This window comes from Rhinolophus sinicus, linkage group LG13 (assembly GCF_036562045.2).
Source record: "Rhinolophus sinicus isolate RSC01 linkage group LG13, ASM3656204v1, whole genome shotgun sequence".
Taxonomy (NCBI): domain Eukaryota; kingdom Metazoa; phylum Chordata; class Mammalia; order Chiroptera; family Rhinolophidae; genus Rhinolophus; species Rhinolophus sinicus.
Window position 1 is genome coordinate 25,347,457 of NC_133762.1, and position 20,654 is coordinate 25,368,110.

Consider the following 20,654-nt stretch of genomic DNA (forward strand, 5'->3'; position numbering starts at 1 on the left):
CGGTGTCCCCCAGCTGGCACGGCAGCTCACGGAGGCAGCGGTTTTGTCTGTTTTGGTCACTGTTCTGCTGCCAGCCCCTAGAATGGCTTCTGGTGCACAGTCGATGCTCAGTAAATATTTGTTGAATTGAATGACATCTCATGACAATTCTGTGGGGCAGGCACTCTTATTATCCCCATTTTACAGATGAGAAAACTCAGGCTCCAGCAGGTTAAGTACCTGTGATCTCTGGGGCTGGGATTTGAACAGGGTGGCTGACCAGGAGCTTATGTCCCACGAGACAGTACAGGCTCCCAGCTTGGTAAGTCCCCTGAGGGTCCAGGGTGGGGTTCCAGAACCTTCCTTGCTGGCGCGTCCGCTGGGACCAGCTCTCAGCATGCCTGGACAGGGCCTGGGGTCTGTATTTCTGGCATGTTGGTTTGCAGTGCGGCTGTGCAGCATGACGGGGAAACACAGGTCTTGGGACTTGGTCCCATCAGCAGGGGTGGCCAGGATGGCTCCTCTCTGTTGAGTCAACAGCAGGTGTCTGCATCCGTGTGTGGAATGTGCAGCTTCTGGCTGGGCTGGAAACACAGCTTGCGGAACCAGGGCATAATAGTGGCCCAGTGGCCCTTCTCTCAGGCCTGGCGAAGGAGTAAGAGCTGTGTCCCGCTTGCTCTCTGCCTGGCTCTCCAGACTGCAAGGCCCCCTCTCCCTGTGGACTGTGAGCCCTTGAGGGTGGGACCCTGGCCCCTTGGCCTTCATCACGGCACCTGACCCGGGAAACCCCGCTCTGTGAGTGTTTGAACGAATGAATGAATGAATGAATGAGTCCTGTGCCCCTGATTTTAGACCTCAAATGTACAGCAGACTGTGAAGGCATCCCAGGGAGACATGGAGCTGGGTTTCTGGCACCAGGACATCTCCTGAGTGAAGCAGAAATGGTGACTCCCCTGAGACCCTGCTTCTCAAAGGGTGGTCCCTGGACCAGCAGAATCACATTAAAATGCAAATTCTCAGGCCCCACCCCAGACTCTTCTCTGAAACTCCAGTGGGCTAGGGGGGGTCAGCAATCCAGGTCTACGTCCTCCAGGTGATTCTGAGGACCCTGAGAATCCTGCACCTCACTCCCAGCTGCATGGTCAAGATCCCAGCCTGAGGACCTGAATAATACATTTGGGTGTGGTCCCAGCTCTGCCACCTACATGATCTGGGGCAAGTCACTTATCTGAGCCTCAGTTTCCCTACCTTGCAATGAGGTTAAGATGAACACCTGCCTCCTAGGTGGTTGTGAAAGTCCATATTTGTAGAGGCGAAGTTGCTTTGACAAGGAAACCCCCCAAAATACAGGGGCTTATAGAAGATTGGTTATTCCTCCCTCTCTCTTAACAGCGTTGAACCAATGTGTGGTCTGCTCCCCAGGCTGGTCCTTCTACCTTGTGGCTCAGGCATCCCCATGGGGGCCCTAGTGTAAATGGTGGAAGCTGGCTCCTCAGCGCACCTGAGGAAGAAGGAGAGAAAGGGGGAGAAGTTGGAGAGAAAGACTAGTTTCTCCCCTTTTAAAAATTGACCCAGAGCTCGTTTTAAGTGTGCTTTCCGCCCTTGTTTCTTGTGAGAAGATAGTCATGAAAGCCAAACCTGCTATAGGGACATCGGGGAAACACCGCCTTTAGAGGGATACGATGAACTTAAACATGTCTGATGGCAGCGTCAGCCAGCCCTGGCCTCAGCTTAGCAGACAAGGCATAGGATTATAAGATGCTAGAAGAGGCTTAGATGCCAATGAAAGCAGTTCTGTACTGTAATGAGGGCACCCTGACCCTGTGCTACTGCACTCAATCCTGAAATGCCTGTAAATCCCTAAAGAGCTGAGAGACACAGCTGTCACCGCTGAGCTCATCCAGTCCACACTCCCAACTCCCATAGTCCTCAGCAAAAAATACAATCAATGGTTCATGTATCTGAAAGTCAGATGCTTCAGAAAGTCAGGCCTAGCTTCAGGCATAGCTGGATCTAGGAACTCATTGTCTTATGGTTTTTGTCTGCTTCCATCCACTTCATTCTGTGTTGGCTCCATTCTCCCTATATGGTGGCAAAGGAGGTGGCTGGAAGTTTCAGGTGTGTTCCCCCAGATTAGCATGCTGGCAGCGAGAACCCTTCTCCTTCCTATGAATTTGGAACGAAACTCCTAACAGAGTTACTGGGCAGACTTGGTTCCCATGCCTGTCCCTGGGCCGGGCGAGTGGACTATATTGACTAACCTGGGCCTGGGACATGGGTTTGTCTCAGAATGCCCGTGTATGTGTGTGCATGCATGTGTGTGTTTGTGTGTATTGATTTTGTCAGGCAACCTCCCTCCAAACCACACATATTAAAAGCAGGGCTGGGGAGGTTCCCCAAAGGAAAACTGAGGTGCTATTAACAGAGGGAGGTGGACGGATGCTGGGCAGGCAAAGCCAACATGTGCCCACCCCATGGGTATACCACAGGACTATGATTTGTCTTCCCATGTTGCTTTGCCTGCACAGACAAAGCATGCTGAACAGAAAGCCTTGGCATTTGGCTGCTTGATTGTATTTCTCACTATAAGCTAATTTCTCATATCAGGTTATTAGTATTAGCATTCTTTTAATCCTCAATCCAAGCCCTTATTTTACAGATAAGGAAACTGAGGCCCAGAGAGTCTTGGCACCTTTCCCAAGATCATGCAGCTTGGTGGCAATTGGGTGGGATTCAGCTGGGTCTCCTGACTGATTAGGGCTCTGGCCACTGTTCCCAAAGTGTCTGTGCCTGGGAAGGGCTCTATCCAAATCCCTGCTCTGACCCGCATCCCTTCTCACAGAAAGTCCATCCAGAGAAACTCGGTGAGGTCTCGAATGCCTTCAAAATCCTCCAGGATGTACGGCACGCTGCGGAAGGGGTCTGTCTGCCCAGACCTCAAGACGCAGCAAGTGAAGAAGATCTTCGAAGCATTGAAGAGAGGCCTCAAGTAAGAACAGGCTGTTTGTAGCCTTTAACAAGTGCACTCTTCGTCCTTGCCTGCCTGACCCTCTCTGCCTCTTCCTGGGGAACATGGTTGGATCTTATCTGAGGCCACAGAGGGAGCTCCTGGTTAGTCATTTAGATGGGAAGCAACTTGTCCAGGATCCCATGGCCAGAAGGCAGGGAGTGGGGCTCAGGGCCAAAGCTGACCTGCCCTGTCTGCTTTGGGCTCGGGATTCATGCCACCTCCCCCCACCCATTCCCCACCACCCAAAGGGCATCCCTCACCCTTCTCCCATGATGTAACTGGTGCTGGTGTAGAGTGGGAGCTGGGGGTGTGTGTCTGGAGGCTGGAAGCCTGTCTCCAAGGCACTCACTTCCCAGGACAGCTTCCGGTGATTTCCATAAGACTGCACCTTTGAGAATTGTCTGGGGCAGCATCTCCTTCTTTCTGGGGAGTGCAACCTCTGAATGAGCAGGGCCTGGCAGAAGGTGGTATAAATGGGCCCTGAGAAGGTGAGTCACCTTCCTGGGGTGACCCAGCAAGTTTATGATGGAACCCCACCTCGGCCCCCAAGTACAGACCTCAGGTTTCCTGTCCAAGCTTCTTTGGCTAGAAAACACAACACGAGATGTTCCCTCCGGGCCCATGGCTTTTTCTGTGTTTTCCAGAATGGGTTTCCCAGGCTCTTGTCTGGTCTTTGGCTCTGGGCATCTGAACAGCAGAATGGCCTGCCCTTGTCCATGATGGGGGCATGCTCTTGCTGATCTCCGCAGGGGCTGGGGTGAAGATATTGGCCTCTGGATGCCACTGCTGGGTTTCAGATCTGGGTCAGCCTCTTCCCTGCCATGTGACCCTGTGCTGGGTTACTTGCCATCTTCAAGGGTCAGTTTGTCCATCTCTAAAATGGGTTTAATAACAGTAGTACCTGCTTGTGGGGCTGTCTGGGGAATTAACAGAGAGATTCCCCGTTTTGCACAGCGCCGGGCACGTGGCCCGGTGTGTGGGGTCTGGAGGCCGAGCGGATGGGGCCAGGCTTCCAGGTGGGTGGGATGGCTCTGCCCTCTGCCCTCTGAGCCTGCTGAGAACCACAGCTGTGGCTGCCTGCACTCCGGGACACCAGGCTTCGGCCTGCTTCTTTTCCTCTTCTTGTTGCTTTCCAAACTCCTTTCCCTTGTTCTCCTTCCAGGGAGTATCTGTGCGTCCAGCAGGCTGAACTGGATTACCTGTCAGGACGCCACAAGGACACCCACAGGAATTCCAGGCTGGTGAGACCCCGCCCCAGGCCCTTCCTACCCAAGCAGCCTTGGCTGGGGCGCAAAGATGGACCCTTCCCTTCCTCACCCCCTTGCCTGCACCATGGGTGCAACTCTGTCTCGGAATTCAGAGGCCTAAGGAATGGATTTGGTTTATTTGGGGATGACTTGAGCCTCACAGGCTGGTGGGAAGCTCCCCGCGACAGGGTACAGAGTTTACACTTCTGACACCCACGTCCATTCTCTCTTTGGTTCTAGAAGTAATTAACGAAGGCAGGCAGGTGTGGAGAGGTACTGTTTTAGATGGCCTTGTTTTATAGACCTTGGCCATCCGGTGACCTGAATCAAGGCGGCTCATGTGATGCCAAGAAATTGGGTCAGGCATCGAAGCTAGGGTGTGTCATAGTTGCCTGTGATGGTGGCCTTGATCAAGCCTGCGTGTTTCCCCATCACCCAGCGGCTCCACCGTTCCTGCCATCTTGAGGGCAGTGTCTTCGGGGCTGCTCTGGGGCCTGCCTAGCCCAAGACCCATGTGCTCTGGGCTTTTGCCACCCCCTTAGCCCAGCCGGATTTAGCCCAAACCAAAATCAAAACAAACAAAACACCAAAATCGAAACAAACAAAAAACAAAACAAAAAAATCAAGACCAAAAACAAACAAGAAAATAGGATGCCCAGTTCAGTTTGATTTTCAGATAAATCCCCAATAATTTTTCAGTGTAAGTATGTCCCAGGCAATCTTTGGAACATACTCATATTTAAAAAAAATATTATTCATTGTTTATTGGAAATGTATTTGGCTGTCCTATATTTTACCTGCTCACACTATCAGAATCTACTGCTGGGGCCTTCCAGCCTCCCAAGGGGGAGGCTCTTTCTTTCTGGTTTTTGAAGTCCCCAGCCCTTCTTCTCTACCCCACCTTTCTCTCCTTAATGGAATTAGAAACAAAAGCCAAGAGGTCTTGCTTCTCTAAAGAACCGAAGTATAGAACAGGGGTTGGAAAAATGGGGACGGGGAAGGGATTCTTTGTATCAAAGTAGCAGCTGGCCACCTCTGTATCCTGGCTCCATTGGAGAGGACGTCGGAGGTGGGCAGGGTGGGAGACGCAGGGCCTCTAGCCTCACGAATGTGCCAGGTGCTTGGGGGAGGGAAGGTGGGCGGCTCAGCCAGGCCTCGCTCGCCCTTGGTGGGCAGGGGGGCCACACACTGCCAAGAAGATCCCACCCCCAGTCCCCAGCCCTTCCCAGCAACCATCCCACCCCTTCCACACAGATACAGCGGTTCTCACGTCCCCCAGTCTCTCTCGGTTCTAGAAGAAACTGTAAGGTAGGCGAGTGTATAAAGGTTCGTATGTTTTAGCTGCTCCCACTTCATAGATGGGCACACTGAGGCCAAGCAAGGGGTTGTGACTGCACTGGGGCCGCACGGTGGGGTGACAGACGTGGGGTCCTGCCTCCCTGATCGCTGCTGGTTCTTGGTTTCCGAGAAGTTGCTGTGTGGCTACTCTTCTTTCCAAAGGCTTGGGACTTTCCTTGTTCTTTATTTCTTACAGGGAGCTTTAATTTCACAATCCCACACATACAATTTCACATAAATGCATATATGGCAAAACATAGGCTTTGGGGGTTTTAACCCATCTTCCTTTTTCCTTGACACCCCCGCCCTCCAACCTTCTCTGGCCCGCCCTGTTTAACTCTGAGGATAATCTGGTACTTATCTTCCCATGTTTTTCTCCCTGGTCACAGAATCATGTAAACATACATACAAGTGCGCAGAGAGGGTTTTAAACAAAGAGTCATAAAAATGAAGTCACAATTTACGCGCTCTCGCTAGTGAATCTCAACCCTGTGGAAACTCCTCCAGGCTCAGATACAGTGATTCTAATCTCCATGGGCAAACTAGGGCCTCTTTCGGAAATAGTTGATCCACACACACAGCCACACCCGTCATCTACATATTGTCTGTGGCTCTTTTCATTCTACCACGGCAGAGACCATATGGCCCGCAAAGCCTGAAATATTTACCATCTGGACCTTTCTACACAGATTTACCCGCCCCGACAATATCTTATTTTCATTGGTGGCACCCTGGTCCCTGGCGGGGATAGACCAGTCTGGAGTTGCCATTTCCCAAGGCCTGAACTCCTGGGTGGTGCCAGCTCCTCTCCCTGCTCTCAGTTCTTCTGGTCATGGCTGAAATCATCCCTTAAACAATCACATCACAATGGTCCCCGTTTTGTTGAGTGCTTACTGTGTCCTCTACTCTTCATAGCAACCCTATGGGGTAGATGCTATGGCGATCCCATTTGACGCGAGGAAATGGAGGTTCAGAGAGGTTGAGTAACTTGCCTGGGAGACAGAGCCAGGCCTAGAACCCAAAGCGCATGTGTTTAATCACTCTTCCTCCTCAGCCTGGACCACGGGCCTCAGAGGATGGAGTGGCTGCTGGTTTTTATTTTGGGGGGGGGCATAAGTGCATCTTATTGGTTTTCTGCTGCTGGCTTTTTCTCCTCTGAGCTCAGGTGGCCCTGGAATGTAGCTTCCGGGTCTTGGAGGAGCATCCGGAGCCCTGACATTTTCTCTCTCCCTCCCTTTCCTCCCCCACAGGCTTTCTATTATGATCTGGACAAGGTGAGTGAAACTTCCTGCCTGCACGTGGTAAGCGAGGTGGCTGGGCCTGGCGGGATGAGAATAGCTTCTTTGCCCCCATTCCGTCCTCTGGCCGTCTTATAGGAGAACCACCTGGTTTCCTCCCCATTTCACAAATGGGGAAACTGAGGCTCAGCGATGAGCCTCAAGGATGGTGAGGGGCTGGCCTGGCTTTGAGCCCAGTTCTGTGTGAAGACCTAAAGGAGGGTGACAGGAGCTGGCAGGTGGCCCAGGCTACTTTTAAAGTATCTTTTCTTTTTCTGGGAGAAGCAAACGCGCTCTGTGGAAAGGCACATTCGGAAGATGGAGTTTCACATCAGCAAGGTCAGCTTGGTTCCCGTGGTGTCGCAGGGTACAGTTGGGATAGTCTGTCGCCTTGCTGGGTCTCCGCGGGCGTAGCAGGAGTGGGGACACCCCCTGTGAGCAGGGGGCAGGATTGCCTGGGTGCTCAGTGGCTGGAGAAAGACAAGGAGGAGCGGCAGGGGCTGAGCCGAGAAAGATGTCATGCTCGGTCTTAGGGAGCTGGGAAGGCTGAGACAACCTCCCAATTGTAGAGATGGAAGAGTCCAGGCCCAGAGAGGGACAAGGATTGGCCCGAGGTGGCACAGCATGTCCTTTAAGCTTTGAAGTCTGCAAACTCTTCCATGATCTCACTTTACTCCTTAGCGGCCCAGTGGGAGAGTAGGATATCACAAACCCAACTCCCTGTTTACAGGTGAAAAATTGGGCAGGGAGAGATGGGATGCAGTTTCGTTTGTGCAGTGATTGCCTGCCAGCGGCTGCCAGGTGCTGGGACGTGGAGTAGATGAGACAGGCGTGGGTCCTGACCCTGTGGGCTCCCATTCCATGGGGGCCAGCAAACCAGTGCAGGGTGGGGATGGTAGCTCAGGGTGGCCTCTCGCAGAGGGTGAGAGTGGCAGGCAGGTCTGGGCCCCTTGGCGTGGGCAGTGCCCACCTTCCTGTGCCCCGGCAGGTGGACGAACTCTATGAGGGCTACTGCATCCAGTGCCGCCTGCGTGACGGCGCCTCCAACATGCAGCGGGCCTTCTCCCGGTGCCCGCCCAGCCGCGCCTCCCGAGAGAGCCTGCAGGAGCTGGGCCGCAGCCTGCAGGAGTGCACCGAGGTGGGCAGGCAGTGGGAGCGTGGGAGAGCGCCAGCTGGGCCCAGCTTTGGGGGTCGGAGGTCCTGGGCCCTGAGGAAGCACCTGTCCACCCGTGGGCCTCTGTATGGCAGGGGCTCTGTGTGTCCCCGTGGCCTGGCCCTGGGGGCAGGCGCTGAGCTACCCTGTGTGGGGCTTTGCAGGACATGTGGCTCATCGAGGGGGCCTTGGAGGTCCACCTGGGCGAGTTCCTCGTCAGGATGAAAGGTAACAGGGCTGAGAGTGGGTGGGCAGCAGCGGTTTGAGTGGGGTGTCAGGCCTTCTTGGGGGCCCTGGGACTTCTGCTGGGTTAGGGGGTCAGAATCCAGGGGTCCAGGCCCAGCTCTGGGTTTGTACTCGTGGGACATGTGACCTCAGGCAAGTCCTGTCCCCTCTGAGTTGGATGGGAGGGCCTAGGCTTGTTCACTGTCCATCATGATGGCTTATCCCTCCCGGAAGCTGATCCCCAGACTAGGACAGGAGGTCCCCAGTAAGGCCTGTGGCCCATGGGCAGGGGCAGACAGGAGATTTGCCCGTTTCTGTGTTCCAGGTTTGGTGGGCTACGCACGCCTCTGTCCCGGAGACCAGTATGAGGTAGGGCACCCTCCGGGTCAATCCTCAGAGCTCCCCGCCATGCCTTTGGGGGTCCCATGGTCCCAGCTGGCAGGGAGGGCCCCCAGGCAGATGGCTGGGGTGGGTGGCGCCCACCTGGGCGGCTGACCGCTCCTTCTTGCCTACAGGTGCTTATGCGCCTGGGCCGCCAGCGCTGGAAGCTGAAGGGCCGGATCGAGTCTGATGACAGCCAGACCTGGGACGAGGAGGAGAAGGCCTTCATCCCTACCCTGCACGAGAACTTTGAGATCAAGGTGGGTGGGGCCTAGGGAGTGGGGACAGGATACCCAGGGGCTTGGCTCAGACACCACCCACAACGCCTCACTGCCCCCAGGTGACAGAGCTGCGGGGCCTGAGCTCGCTGGCCGTGGGCACAGTGACGTGTGACATCACCGACTTCTTCACGACCCGGCCTCAGGTCATCGTGGTAGACATCACGGAGCTGGGCACCATCAAGCTGCAGCTGGAGGTGCTGTGGAAGTGAGTGGGAGCCATTCTCCTTCCAGGCCTTGCTGCCTCTCCCTGGTCAGCTCCAAATTCCCACCGAGAGAGCCAGAGGGCCTCGCCAGCTCCCCCTGGTGGCCTGACCATGTCCTAGCATCCACCCGTGGGCATTTCTGCTCTCATCTGCAGTGCCGGAGTCACAGGCTCTTGTGGGCCGGCTGGGCCCTACACACCTGGAGCCAGGCCTGTGTGCAAACGACACAGAACAGGTTTCGGTGAAGCAGGGAGGGTTTACTAGACCTACGTGCTCCAAGGGCAGAGTCGGCGAAGCCTAGGGTCCTCAGCCTTACCTATGCCTGGGACTGACACACAAATCCTTCCAGAACAGTGCCCTTTACAGACGAAGAATCTGAGAGGGGTGGTGGCAATGTTTAGCGGAAATGGCACCACTGAGCATCCACTGCTGGTCTGCTGAGCTTCTACAGGGGATGTCACCCATGTGTGTGGTGACGAATCGCTGCCCCATGCCACCTAAGGGCCCTCAGGGTGCTGGGCGTTTGAGAGATGCCTCCAAGAGGGTCGAGAATGTGGAGCTGGAGCCCCAGGCCTGGGCCTGTAACCCGGGGCCTCCTTTTCGTCTTCAGTTCCCTGGGTCCCTGCTGTGCTCGAATGTCCTCCCGGCATCATGACACCTTGACCTTCTGTTCTCTCCTCCAGCCCATTTGATACGGAGATCTTCCTGGTGTCACCCAGCCCCACAGCCAAGTTTGCTGCGGGCAACAGGAAGGGCTCCTTGTACAACTGGACGCCCCCGAGCACACCCAGCTTCCGGGAGAGGTACTACCTGGTGAGTGGGCCAGGGACACTGGGGTCACGGAGGGCTGGGGTGACTCCCCAGGGCCAGCTCGGAGACTGGCTGAGCAGCCCGGCACCTCTGGACGTAGCAAGCTGGGGGTGCAGCCTCCCTTGCTCTGGGTTATCCTGGGGGTTTTCTGTACTTTCTCCCTCGGTGCCAGCCCCTCCAGTCTGGGGTGCTCTAGGCGTGGTTCTCCTGTGTGCCTGGACTGGGGTCTTCTGGATTGTTCTACCACCCCAGCCATGGCCGTGGCCTCCAATTTATTTGTTTTAAACTTAAATTGAATGTATGTTTCCAGTAGATAATCCCTCGACATAGCATACAGTAAATCATTTCTTTCCTGGGACCTCCTGGGAGCCAGGCCACCCCCTTAGGCTGTTGTCAGCTTCTTCCGTATTCTTCCTGAGACACTGTACGGCGTCCGGGGCAGATGCCTCTCCTCCTCCACCTTGTACTCACGGCAGCCTTTTCAGCCTGGCGATGCATTTGGAGACGGGAGGTGTGAGGGATAAATGAGGTGGGACTTGACGGCCTTTAGCTCAGGGCGTGTAAAATGCCAAACGCTTAGTGACGAGCTGCCCTTGCAATGAGCACTCATCGTGTATCGTATGTCAGGTCCTTCACTCATTCATCCACTTCACTCATTCAAAACGATGTGCCAGGTTCTTCTCTAGGCCAGGTAAGGACTGTGCCCTCTGGGAGCACTGCCTGCCCCAGGGGCAGAAGGACCATGGGAAAATAAAGCAGGACATTCTTAGGCGGAGCACAGTCAGTGCAGAGGTCCTGAGGTGAATGAGCCTGGAGGATGTGAGCAGCGGCAAGGAGGCCCGCTGGGGCTTGAAAGGAGCGAGGTAGAGAGGTGATGGGGATGAGGGCAGGGAGGGTCCGGTGTGCTACGAGCACCTGAGTCACCTTGGTGGGCCTGTCATCCCAAGAACGTGGGTATGCAGAGCAAGTGTCTGTGGGGGGAGCCTCGCTGGGGTCCCTGGGGTGGCCAGTGAGGCTGGTCCTGTGTCCCCCTCTCCAGTCTGTCCTGCAGCAGCCAGCGCAGCAGGTCTTGCTGCTGGGTGGGCCGAGGGCCACCTCCATCCTCAGCTACCTGTCTGACAGTGACCTTCGGGGCCCTGGCATGTGGAACCGGAGTCAAGAGCTGCCAGAGATGGACTCCTTCAGCTCCGAGGACCCCCGAGACACTGAGACCAGCACCTCAGCGTCCACCTCGGATGTGGGGTTCCTGCCCTTGGCCATTGGCCCCAATGCCTCCATCGAGGAGGCCCAGGAGGTGCCCCCATCCCCGGGCCTCCTGCCGGAGGTGGTCCACCTGGCAGAAGGCTCGTTTGTGGAGCAGCCTGGCTGGAGGAATTTGGGAATAGAGAGCCCCAGCCGGCCACGGGGCGCCACATTCCACAACCATACGATTCCGGGCAGTGGGAAAAGCCAGGATGAAGAAGAAACCAAGGATGGAGTGGATAAGCCTGGGGTGACCCTCGAGAGGCCCCTGCAGGAGGTCCTGGATTTACTGAAGTGCACAGACTCTTCCCAGCCCCAGCTCCGGGAGCTGGAATACCAGGTCCTCAGCTTCAGGGACAGACTGAAGGTATGTCCACTCCGCTGGGTGGCAGCCCTGCTCTGCCGATAGCATAACGACTGGGAATGGGCTTTGGGGGCAGCCAGCCTGGGCCAGCATCCTGGCCTCACCCCTGCAATGACCTGGGTCGGCAATGTCTCCTCCCTGGCCTCAGTTTGCTCATCTGTCAAATGGGGATAACAGCAGCCCTCATCGGGCTGGGAGGAGGACTGTAGGAGGAAGTCAGGAATCAGAGTGGATAACTTGCTCACGTCCGGTCAGAACCGGGCCCCATCTTGCATCTTCTGACCCAAGCAGGTGAGGCTGGGGTTCACCATTAAAACCTCAAATGTGGGGTGTTCTCAGGGTCAGAGCTGGTGTTAAGGAAGAACCCATGTGGCCCCACGCCCCACACTGAAACTTGACAGGGCCCACTCCATGGGCAGTTCTCAGGGGGCTCTCAGAGATGCTGGCCTGGGCAGATTATCCTAGTTTTGTGGTTTACGTAAACTTAAATGTATGCAAAACAAAATGCACAACCCCACAACCTGCTTACACATCAATTAATCTATGAAACCACTGTCTTTTGTGTAGGGCACTTAGCACGGAAATAGCTCAACAGCTCCCTTCAAAAATTCATTTTGGTGTTTTTACTCCAACCCCCACCCCTAACATTACAGACCAGCACAGGTGAAAGAAACTTGGATTTTCATTTTATACGTAGTAACTTATAAATGTCCACTATTTACCACCGCTATGGTCTTTAAAAAGGAACTACCTGAAAATTTCAAGAGAAAAATGTAATAGTCACCTTTTTTGTATTTCTTAACAGCGTTTTCATGTAGAACAGTTTGAGTCAGCATGCACGCAGCTTCTGTCACATACCTGTAATTTGAAAAATTATACCCACTTTACATAAAAATCTTAAAATAATACCACCATAAAGCAATCATTTTAAACATCTTTAAGGAACTCTTTTTTTTTTTTTTTGCAAACCAAGTCAGAAGAATACAAATGATTATAGGCCATGGTTTTTAGTTTGACTTTCTAAGAGAAATTATACACATATGCATATGTGTCTGAATGTGTACTTACATATGTACAGTCGATTCCCATTTTTCATAGATTCTGGTTTTGCGAATTCACCTACTTGCTAAAATTTATTTGTAACCCCCAAATCAATACTCATGATGCTTTCACAGCCATTCATGGGCAGGTGGAGAGTGACAGAAAACTTGAGTCATCTAACATGCACGTTCCCAGCTGAGGTTGAACACGGTGACAATGCTCTGACTTCTCGTGTTAGTTATGCTCTACTCAGGTGTCCTTTTCGTGGTCTATTTAGTGCGACATTATTCACATGTTCGTGCTTATTTCTGGTGATTCTGGTGTTTTAAATGGACCTCGGAGCGCAGGGCTGAAGTGCTGGCTCGTGTTCCTGAGCGCAGGGAGGTTATGGTGCCTCCCGGAGAAAACGTGTGTTAGATAAGCTCTGCTCAGGCGTGAGTTATCTGCTGTTGGCCTTGAGGAATAACTAACATGTATGAAATAAGATGTCTTTAAACAGAAACACACATAAAACAAGGCTACATACTGATCAGTTGATGGAAATGTTGTGACCAGAGGCTCGTAGCATTTCCCCAAGGAGCAATGGCTCCGTTTCACAAATTCAGAGGTCATGGCGACTTTATACAGTACGGTGAATAAGGAGACAGACTGTGTGTGTGTGTGTGTGTGTGTGTGTGTGTGTGTGTGCACGCGCGCGCATATGCACATATCTACACACACTTTTTTTTTTTCTATCAGGAAAGGAACCCTCTGCATCTTTGGGCTCAACTTTTCAGAGCCCGGTTCTGGTTTGCAGAGCAGCGTCTGCTTGGGCTGTGTCTTGTGTGGGACGAGGCCCAGACTAGCTGGGCTTGGGGACCATATACGGGGACAAGACCGACATCTCCAGTAGTGGATTTCTAGATGCCAAGGAAGGGAGCTGCCATTAGCAGGCTCTGATGACTTGAGCAATGGCTCTAAGGCCGCCCCCCCATAGTCCCCTGTCAGGGGCTGCCACCAATCTCCTTTCCTTGCACGTTTCCCTGGGAGACGACACACCTGGAGTCCAGAGGCTCACCTGGCAGTTTTGAGCCTCCTGAAGAGGTGTTTGGCCTGACTCACACCATATTTTAAAAATAATTTCATATTGTCAATATTTAAAAACTGGGCATCTTCCCATAGAAAACCTAGGTTCCCAGCTTTTCTTAGACAACTGAACAATCTGGCAACACTGGCCCCACATTCCCAAACGGCGGGTGTCAGCTAAAGCAGCAGCTTGTCCTCCTGGGGGAGGGCACCCGTCTCCTACCTTTCATAGTCCCCCCCACACACACACCCCGACCCCACCGCTCACTCACTCTTGTCACTTGCCCTGTCCCTGTGGTTTCTGTGACTGGGTGAGGCTTTTCAGATCTATCTCCCTTGAGCTTCTGCGCCATACCTGGTCACAGGCCATTCAGGGGGGACCTCAGGGAGTGCGGTGCCCCTGTCCTGACTTGGGGCATTGCAACCCCACTGAGGGACGCTGTGCAGGTGGGTGTGCCGGGCAGGGGGGTGGGGCCGGCTGCCCTGAGGTCTTGCTTGGTCCACAGCCCCGCGGAGGCCGCCAGGAGCACCGCTCGGCCGAGAGCCTGATGAACTGCATCCTAGAGAGTTTCAGCTTCCTCAGTGCCGACCTCGCCCCACACGAGCTGTCCCTCTTTGGGAGTCCCCAGGGTCCCCGGTGAGTGCACCCCTCCCCCCCCAGTGCTGACCAGGTGACCAGCTTTAGCTCCCTGCTTCCTGTCAGCCTCCTGGCCTATGTCTCCCATTGTCTGATTGGTATCCGATCATTTATTATGCCCCCGCCTCCTGTCCCCATATGCCCGCTGCCTGGCACAGGGCAGGTTCTCAGTGACCACTGAGTGAGTGCGAATCGGTCCGGTTGGCCCTGAGCCTTTTGCTCCAAACAATGGGCTTCTGTTTGAACCTTAAAAAATAATGATGGAAGATGCAGTAGAGCCTCTGACCTTGACCTAACCAACGAGCAGCACTAACCGTGTTCCCCGTCCCCTCTGCACAGCCACCTTCCTTCTCCGTCAGGCAGCCCCACCTGCCCCGCTCACGTGCTTGTGAGCGCCTCTCCTCAAAGCTCCGCAGCCTGAAATGCACCAACAGTCCCGATGTCTCCTCCTCCTCTTCTCTCAGTCCCAGGGGAGGGCGTCGCAGTCCCACCCAACGTGATGATGTCACTTTGCTCTTGCCCAGGCCTCAGGCTCTGCCTCTACCATGGAGAGGTTACGGTGCCAGGCATGCTGGCTGGGCACTTACCCCTCACCGCCCTGAGCGCTGGGTGTGCCTGTCCCCACTTCACAGATGAGTAAACTGAGGCTAGGGGAGGCAGACTTGGCCAGAGTCCCAGAGTTAGGGATTAATCTGAACTGCAGCTGCTTACTTCAGACCGCACGCCCTGGATTGTCCTCTGCCTCCCAGGCCCTGGGCCGACGCCGCCTCACACGGGTTTTGAGCTATTGTCGCCTTTTGCTGCTTTTCCTTTTCTCTTAGTTTTTCCCTCAGTTTAACTCCATTTCTCTGGGACTCGGAGTTGGCCTCCCTCTCAGAACTCTTCAGGGAGGGAGGGTTTTCTCTACCCTCACCAGAATGGTCACCCAGTTCTTCTCAATCCAACTCAGAAAGGACAGGACCCTGGCCCCACCGCCATCGCTGAAAGAGTCATCCCGGGAGCTCACGGCTGGCGCCCCCGAGCTGGATGAGCTGCTCAAGGTCCATCTCCAAGTCTGCAAAGCTCTGCTGCAGGTGGCTGAGGGACCTGGGTGGGGGCTGAGGGTGAAGAGGGAGGGGCTCGCAGGGGCCCAGCAAGGGGGCAGTTCACTCTGCAAAGGGCTGGTTCTGAAGGTAGCGGAGAGCATGGTGCAGGGATGAGAGGCCCATTCCTTGGAGCCAGTGAGACTGAGGAGGTTCCCCTGCGGAAGGTTCAGGCCAGGCCTGGGTGAAGCGTCTTGTGGCTCTTATGCAGCCCAAGCCCTGAATCAAAGGCGATAGTTGCAACTCTTTCAGTTGTAGATGCCAGAACTCCAATCCAAACTGGCTCAGCCTAAAGGAAAACTTACTGGCTCATGGAATTGACAGGCCCAGAGGTGGGCTTCAGGCCCAGCTGTATCCAGGGTTTCAAATGTCATCATGACTGGGCCTCTTACTCTCTCAGCTCTGCTTTCCTGTGTGGGTTGGCTTCACTTTCAGGCAGGCAGAGGCGGCCCCTGGCAGCTCCAGCCAGTGTCCCATCGTCTCAGTCACCTTGGTGAAGGGGGAGTCCCCAGGTGCCAGTCAGGGAGCTGCCACTGGGATGGAAAGGATGGGCACAGGGCAGGTGGGGGCAGTCATGAAGGCTGGCAGAGGGTATGTCCGTGCTAACACAGAGCACCGTGGGCTGCTTCCAGAAACTGGCCTCTCCTCATCTGTCGAGGATGGTCCAGGAATGCCTTCTAGAAGAAGCTGCACAGCAAAAACAGGTTCTGGAGACTCTTTCCATGCTTGATTTTGAGAAGGTCAGCAAGGCGACGTGCATTGAAGAGAGTAAGTAACTGCCTGCCACCATGGGCTGCCTGCCTGTGGGAATGGCACGAAGTGATGGGCTTTGAAGTACAGGGGGACCTCGTCTCCCTTCCCGACGTCCAAAGTTAACTGGAGCCCAGGGGTGCGATTAGGGACAGTGGCTGGGTTGGGCTCAAAGACACACTGTGGGTGCAGAAAGGGAGGTCACACAGCACATGCTCTGGTCCCCTGTGTGCCTCTGGGCGAATGATTCACCTCTCGGAGCCTCAGCTTCTCCATCTGTATAATGGGGAGGCCACTGGGTAGGGTTCAATGAAATAATCCCCGGGACACACTCCAGGCCCACAGCATGCGCTGAAACAAACAGGAGGTGTGACCCCAGTTCTGCCTCGGCCCACCGTGGGACCTTCCTTGTCCACAAGGAGAGGCTAGTGACAGTAGCCACCCTAGGTGGTGGTGAAGGCTGTGGGTGGTGACCTGGATAAGGCATGTGAGGTGAAGCTGCTCATCACATATGTGTCACACTGGAGTGTGGGGAAAGGACGCTGCATGTCACCGCTCAGCTCCCAAACCTCAGGTCCCAGCAGAGGGAAATCTCTGAGCCCCGAGTCGTGCTTTCCCCACTGCCAGTCAGGTTTCTGAGCCCGGGCTTTCAGTCATTCCGCAGGCCGCACGGAGGAAGGGCTGCCTGAAGCTGTGGAAGGGGTGCACGGAGCCCGGTGGGGTCCTGGCCTGCCCCGCCACGGCACTCCTGCACCAGCTCAAGAAGACTTTCCTGCACAGAGTCAGGGGGAAGTACCCGGGACAACTGGAGATAGGTAAGCCCCTCCGTCCCCTCCAGAGACGCTGTGTGTCTCGGGCCCCCACTATTGTCACAGTGGCCTAATCATAGCCCTAGCCTCGCCTCCCCAAGTGTCTTCATGGCATCAAATGGGCGCCATTTCTCAGCGTGACTACAAGTCACTTCCTGTTCCTGGGGAGACGAACAAGTGGTCTGTGAACCCCTGAACTGCAAACATTAGTGGGTTGGTGCATTTTCTAGGGACAGATTCCATAGCTTCCGCCAGAACCTTAAAGGGGTGAAGAAAGAACTTTTATGGGAAGGTGGGCAGGACTTCATCTGCTCAAAAAAGGTGTCTTGACACTTCCTCAGAATGCAGAGTATTTCTCTGGCAACTGAAAGGTGACAGTCACACTCCAGGCAGTGGCTCTGTAATGTAAGCCGCTCTAATCACTGCCTGGGCTGCCTGGTGGCCTGCATATTCCCAGGCTGCCGAAGCATGCTCCCACCACGTGCCATTAGAAAATATTGAGCTGACCTGGCCACACTGCAGAGGCTCCCAGGGGGTGAGGTCTCAGTTTCTCCTCACGGCCTTCTCCTGTGTCCTGCCAGCGTGCCGCAGGCTCCTGGAGCAGGTGGTCAGCTGCGGCGGGCTGCTCCCCAGTGCTGGGCTCCCTGAAGAGCACACTGTCACCTGGTTCCAGTTCCACAGCTACCTGCAGAGGCACAGTGTCTCAGACCTGGAGAAACACTTCGCCCAGCTCATCAAGGAAGGTACGGGCTGGGGATGGTGGCAGGTGGACTCAAAGCCACAGTGACAACAAAGTGACTTCCATCTGTGGAGCCGTCCCGGCGGTTGGAAGTCAGTTTCCCAGAACCACTGAGCCTTTCCCCTCTAGCTGTCCTTTAGAAGCTGATTTAATTCGATTCCTCCACATAGGGAGATTAGCTAGCTGCAGGGGAAGGAGGTTTCACAGAGCACAGAACTGAGGTCAGAACTGGAGGTGACAGTGATCCTCGGCTGGGCAGAGTCCCTGTATGGGCTGGGGTTTTATTAATTTTCAGGGTGTCTGTGATCCCTTGCTAGAAAGCCTTCCTGGAGATTCCAGGAGGCCCCTCTCACACCAATCCAGACTGGGCCTCAGTGATCACATAAGCTTACTCCGGGATTTGCTTCTTCATGGCTAATGGTAGTGGGCAAAACACACCTGCAGCTGTACAGACCACGCAGCCAGAGTGGGGACTCTGGGCCCACTTCTTCCATCTCTTCTAGTAACACTCGTCGAGGAGCTGCAGTGCACGGGGCAGGCCAAGACGGTCAGGAAGCTGCAGGGCAAGCGGCTGGGCCAGCTCCAGCCCCTGCCCCAGACGTTGAGGGCCTGGGCGCTGCTCCAGCTGGATGGGACCTCGAGGGTGTGCAGGGCAGCCAGCGCGAGCCTGGCCAGTGCAGCCAAGAACAAGAGCTTTCGGGAAAAGGTACGATGTGAGGAAGGGGGCGGGGGGCAAACCCCTGGCTGCAGATGTGCGAGTTGGGGGGAGGTGAAGGGAGGAAGGCTTTCTTAGAAAAATACAAAGGCTCGTGAGTGACTGGGGGCTGCTTTTGCTGCAAGACCTGTGGATTTAGGGGAGACCCAAACGTGAACACAGCTCTGCTCATGCCATCACCGTCACCATTGGCAGCACCAGCCCTGGGAAGGGATCTGGGCTGGGCTGGGCTGGGGTGGCCAGGCCACCCCCACCTGAGGAACCCACAGAACCACATGCACAAACTTACCTCACTCATCTCAGTGTTTCTAAAACAACGTGTCTATTTCGTCTCTGAGATGTCACTTGCAGGCAGGTTTTTCTTAGAATTCCAATGGTCATCCTCATTTACTTGCAATTAATGTGTGGCCGGCTGGTTGGTTCACTGTGTTTGGTCCATTTGAAAACCAAGAAATTGGACCCCTCTGCCTTTTAGGTTCCTGGACCTGTGACTATTGTAGATTTAAGGTACCAGCCCCTGAGCGTGCAGAAGGGCCATGTTGGGGCCTCACTCGTCTCCTGGGCTCACCTAAGGGCCAGGCACACCCCCACGTACTTACAACAATTTTGTGAAGTGCCAGCTTTATTTTCCAGCTGAAGTGACTTGGCTATGGCCATGTGACCGATGGGGACGGGCTCAGAGCTGTGAGTGGAAGAGGGTGACGAAGGGAAGGGATGCTTTTCCTTCAGGCCTGAAGCAGCGGCCTTGCCTCTTTCGGCCTCCAGGGTCAGCTCCCCGCCGTGTGTTCAATTCTTCTTGTCCCCGCTGGACATCTGATCTCTCTGGTTTAGCATTTTCACTAGATAGCAGTTTCAGAATGTATTTCATAAACATTAAAATGTAGACAAAAAGAGCTTTCTGGTTACCGCCAGCCCAGGCACCAGTGTTTTTTGAGATAAGCAATACTGTAGTATCCATCTCCAGGCTGTACACCTGGCCCAAAGATGAATGGATCACGGCCTGATGTATGTTTAGAGAAAGGTACGAAGGACCTGACTGATGGTCAGCGGTCGGAGGACACGCCGTGGGCAGCACGGACTTTGCTCTCGGCCCCCTCCCTTTGTTCACAGCGGCCTTCTTTCCCAGGCTTTGCTCTTCTACACCAACGCCCTGACAGAGAATGATGCGAAACTCCAGCAAGCCGCGTGCGTGGCACTAAGACATCTCAGGGTGAGTTCAGCCTGTCCTCGCTGGTCATGGATAGAAGCCTGCTTGTGGCTCACATTAGTTCATTTCAAAATGATTCCCCTGGAACCAAAAAGAAAATCACCGCTGGCCAGAGAGCAGCTGAAGAGCCGGTTTTAGAGGAGCAGGCGTCCGCTCTACCAGCAGGGACCCCTCAACAGTGAGCTTTTGCTCCGGCTCTGCGTGAAGCAGCAGCTGGCCCCAGGGAGTCACTTCTGAGCTCTTGAATTATATGTTTTAATATCAATTTAAAAACTTCTCAAAGCACAATAAGCTCGTTGTAGAAAAGAGAGTAAAGCATAAAAATGTAAAAATTATCCCTCATCCTAATACATAGCGAAAATTACTGACATTTTGGTGTTATTTCCTTTTTTGTTGGTGGTTGTGTGTGAGCATTTAAAATGGTTGGTAATATTATAGTTTAAAAACAGTGAACAACATAAGAACTTTTTGTGTTAGACTGATAGTGCTTTGCATTTCCTTAGTAAGAGTCTCTCAAACGTATACCTTAATTAAACCTACTTCCCACTCTCGTACTATAGAACATTCAGGTTCCTCATCCATTTATTTTGTCATTATGAGCATTTTTGTGCATAAAAGCTTCAACCTCACTTGCATTTAGAATTCTCATTTTAAAAAATAATTGCCAATTTACTAGATGAAAATAGTCCCAGACAGAGTAAACTCACCCCATTCATTCTGGAATGGATCAACAGGAAATTGCAGGACGATCTGGTTATAATAACTAGTAAGAGGATAAGGGTGCCCCGTGGAAGGAGCTGAAATGCGCTCTAGTCCTTTGCCCTGGAGAGCGGTCTGGGGGTCAGGGATGCCTGAACTGGGGCCCTGACTGCACCCCTCCTCGTCTGACCTGGCGGCGAGGGTTGGGAGAGCAGGGAGGACACAGGGAGATCCAGAGGGCAGTGGGTCCAGATGGGCCTTTCAGAAGTTGTCCACACATCATTGCTATTGGCCTGGTTGCTGGCAGGCGTCAGGCCTGAAAAGATGAGATGCTCCCGGTGGTGCTTTTGATGAACCTGAGGCCACATAAGGAACCCGGAAACCTTCAGAAGAGAGCAGG

At 54.2% G+C, this 20,654-nt stretch overlaps 1 protein-coding gene across 6 annotated transcripts in view; it reads left to right on the forward strand.

Moving 5' to 3' along the window:
• Positions 1-20,654, forward strand: part of RIPOR3 (RIPOR family member 3) — a 65,112-nt gene that overhangs the window by 42,769 nt on the left and 1,689 nt on the right. For 4 of the 6 annotated variants that reach the window (XM_074317881.1, XM_074317882.1, XM_074317883.1 and 1 more), the window contains 19 exons: positions 2,822-2,968; positions 4,152-4,230; positions 5,491-5,544; positions 6,825-6,848; positions 7,137-7,190; positions 7,840-7,989; positions 8,169-8,232; positions 8,555-8,598; positions 8,745-8,870; positions 8,951-9,096; positions 9,778-9,907; positions 10,944-11,513; positions 14,123-14,253; positions 15,203-15,326; positions 15,968-16,103; positions 16,739-16,900; positions 17,476-17,637; positions 18,137-18,339; positions 19,475-19,558. In XM_074317881.1, coding sequence (XP_074173982.1) covers positions 2,822-2,968; positions 4,152-4,230; positions 5,491-5,544; positions 6,825-6,848; positions 7,137-7,190; positions 7,840-7,989; positions 8,169-8,232; positions 8,555-8,598; positions 8,745-8,870; positions 8,951-9,096; positions 9,778-9,907; positions 10,944-11,513; positions 14,123-14,253; positions 15,203-15,326; positions 15,968-16,103; positions 16,739-16,900; positions 17,476-17,637; positions 18,137-18,339; positions 19,475-19,558 — 2,590 coding nt within the window. The remainder of the gene's footprint in view (positions 1-2,821; positions 2,969-4,151; positions 4,231-5,490; positions 5,545-6,824; positions 6,849-7,136; positions 7,191-7,839; positions 7,990-8,168; positions 8,233-8,554; positions 8,599-8,744; positions 8,871-8,950; positions 9,097-9,777; positions 9,908-10,943; positions 11,514-14,122; positions 14,254-15,202; positions 15,327-15,967; positions 16,104-16,738; positions 16,901-17,475; positions 17,638-18,136; positions 18,340-19,474; positions 19,559-20,654) is intronic. The other 2 variants (XM_074317884.1, XM_074317885.1) reach the window with 1 other exon arrangement.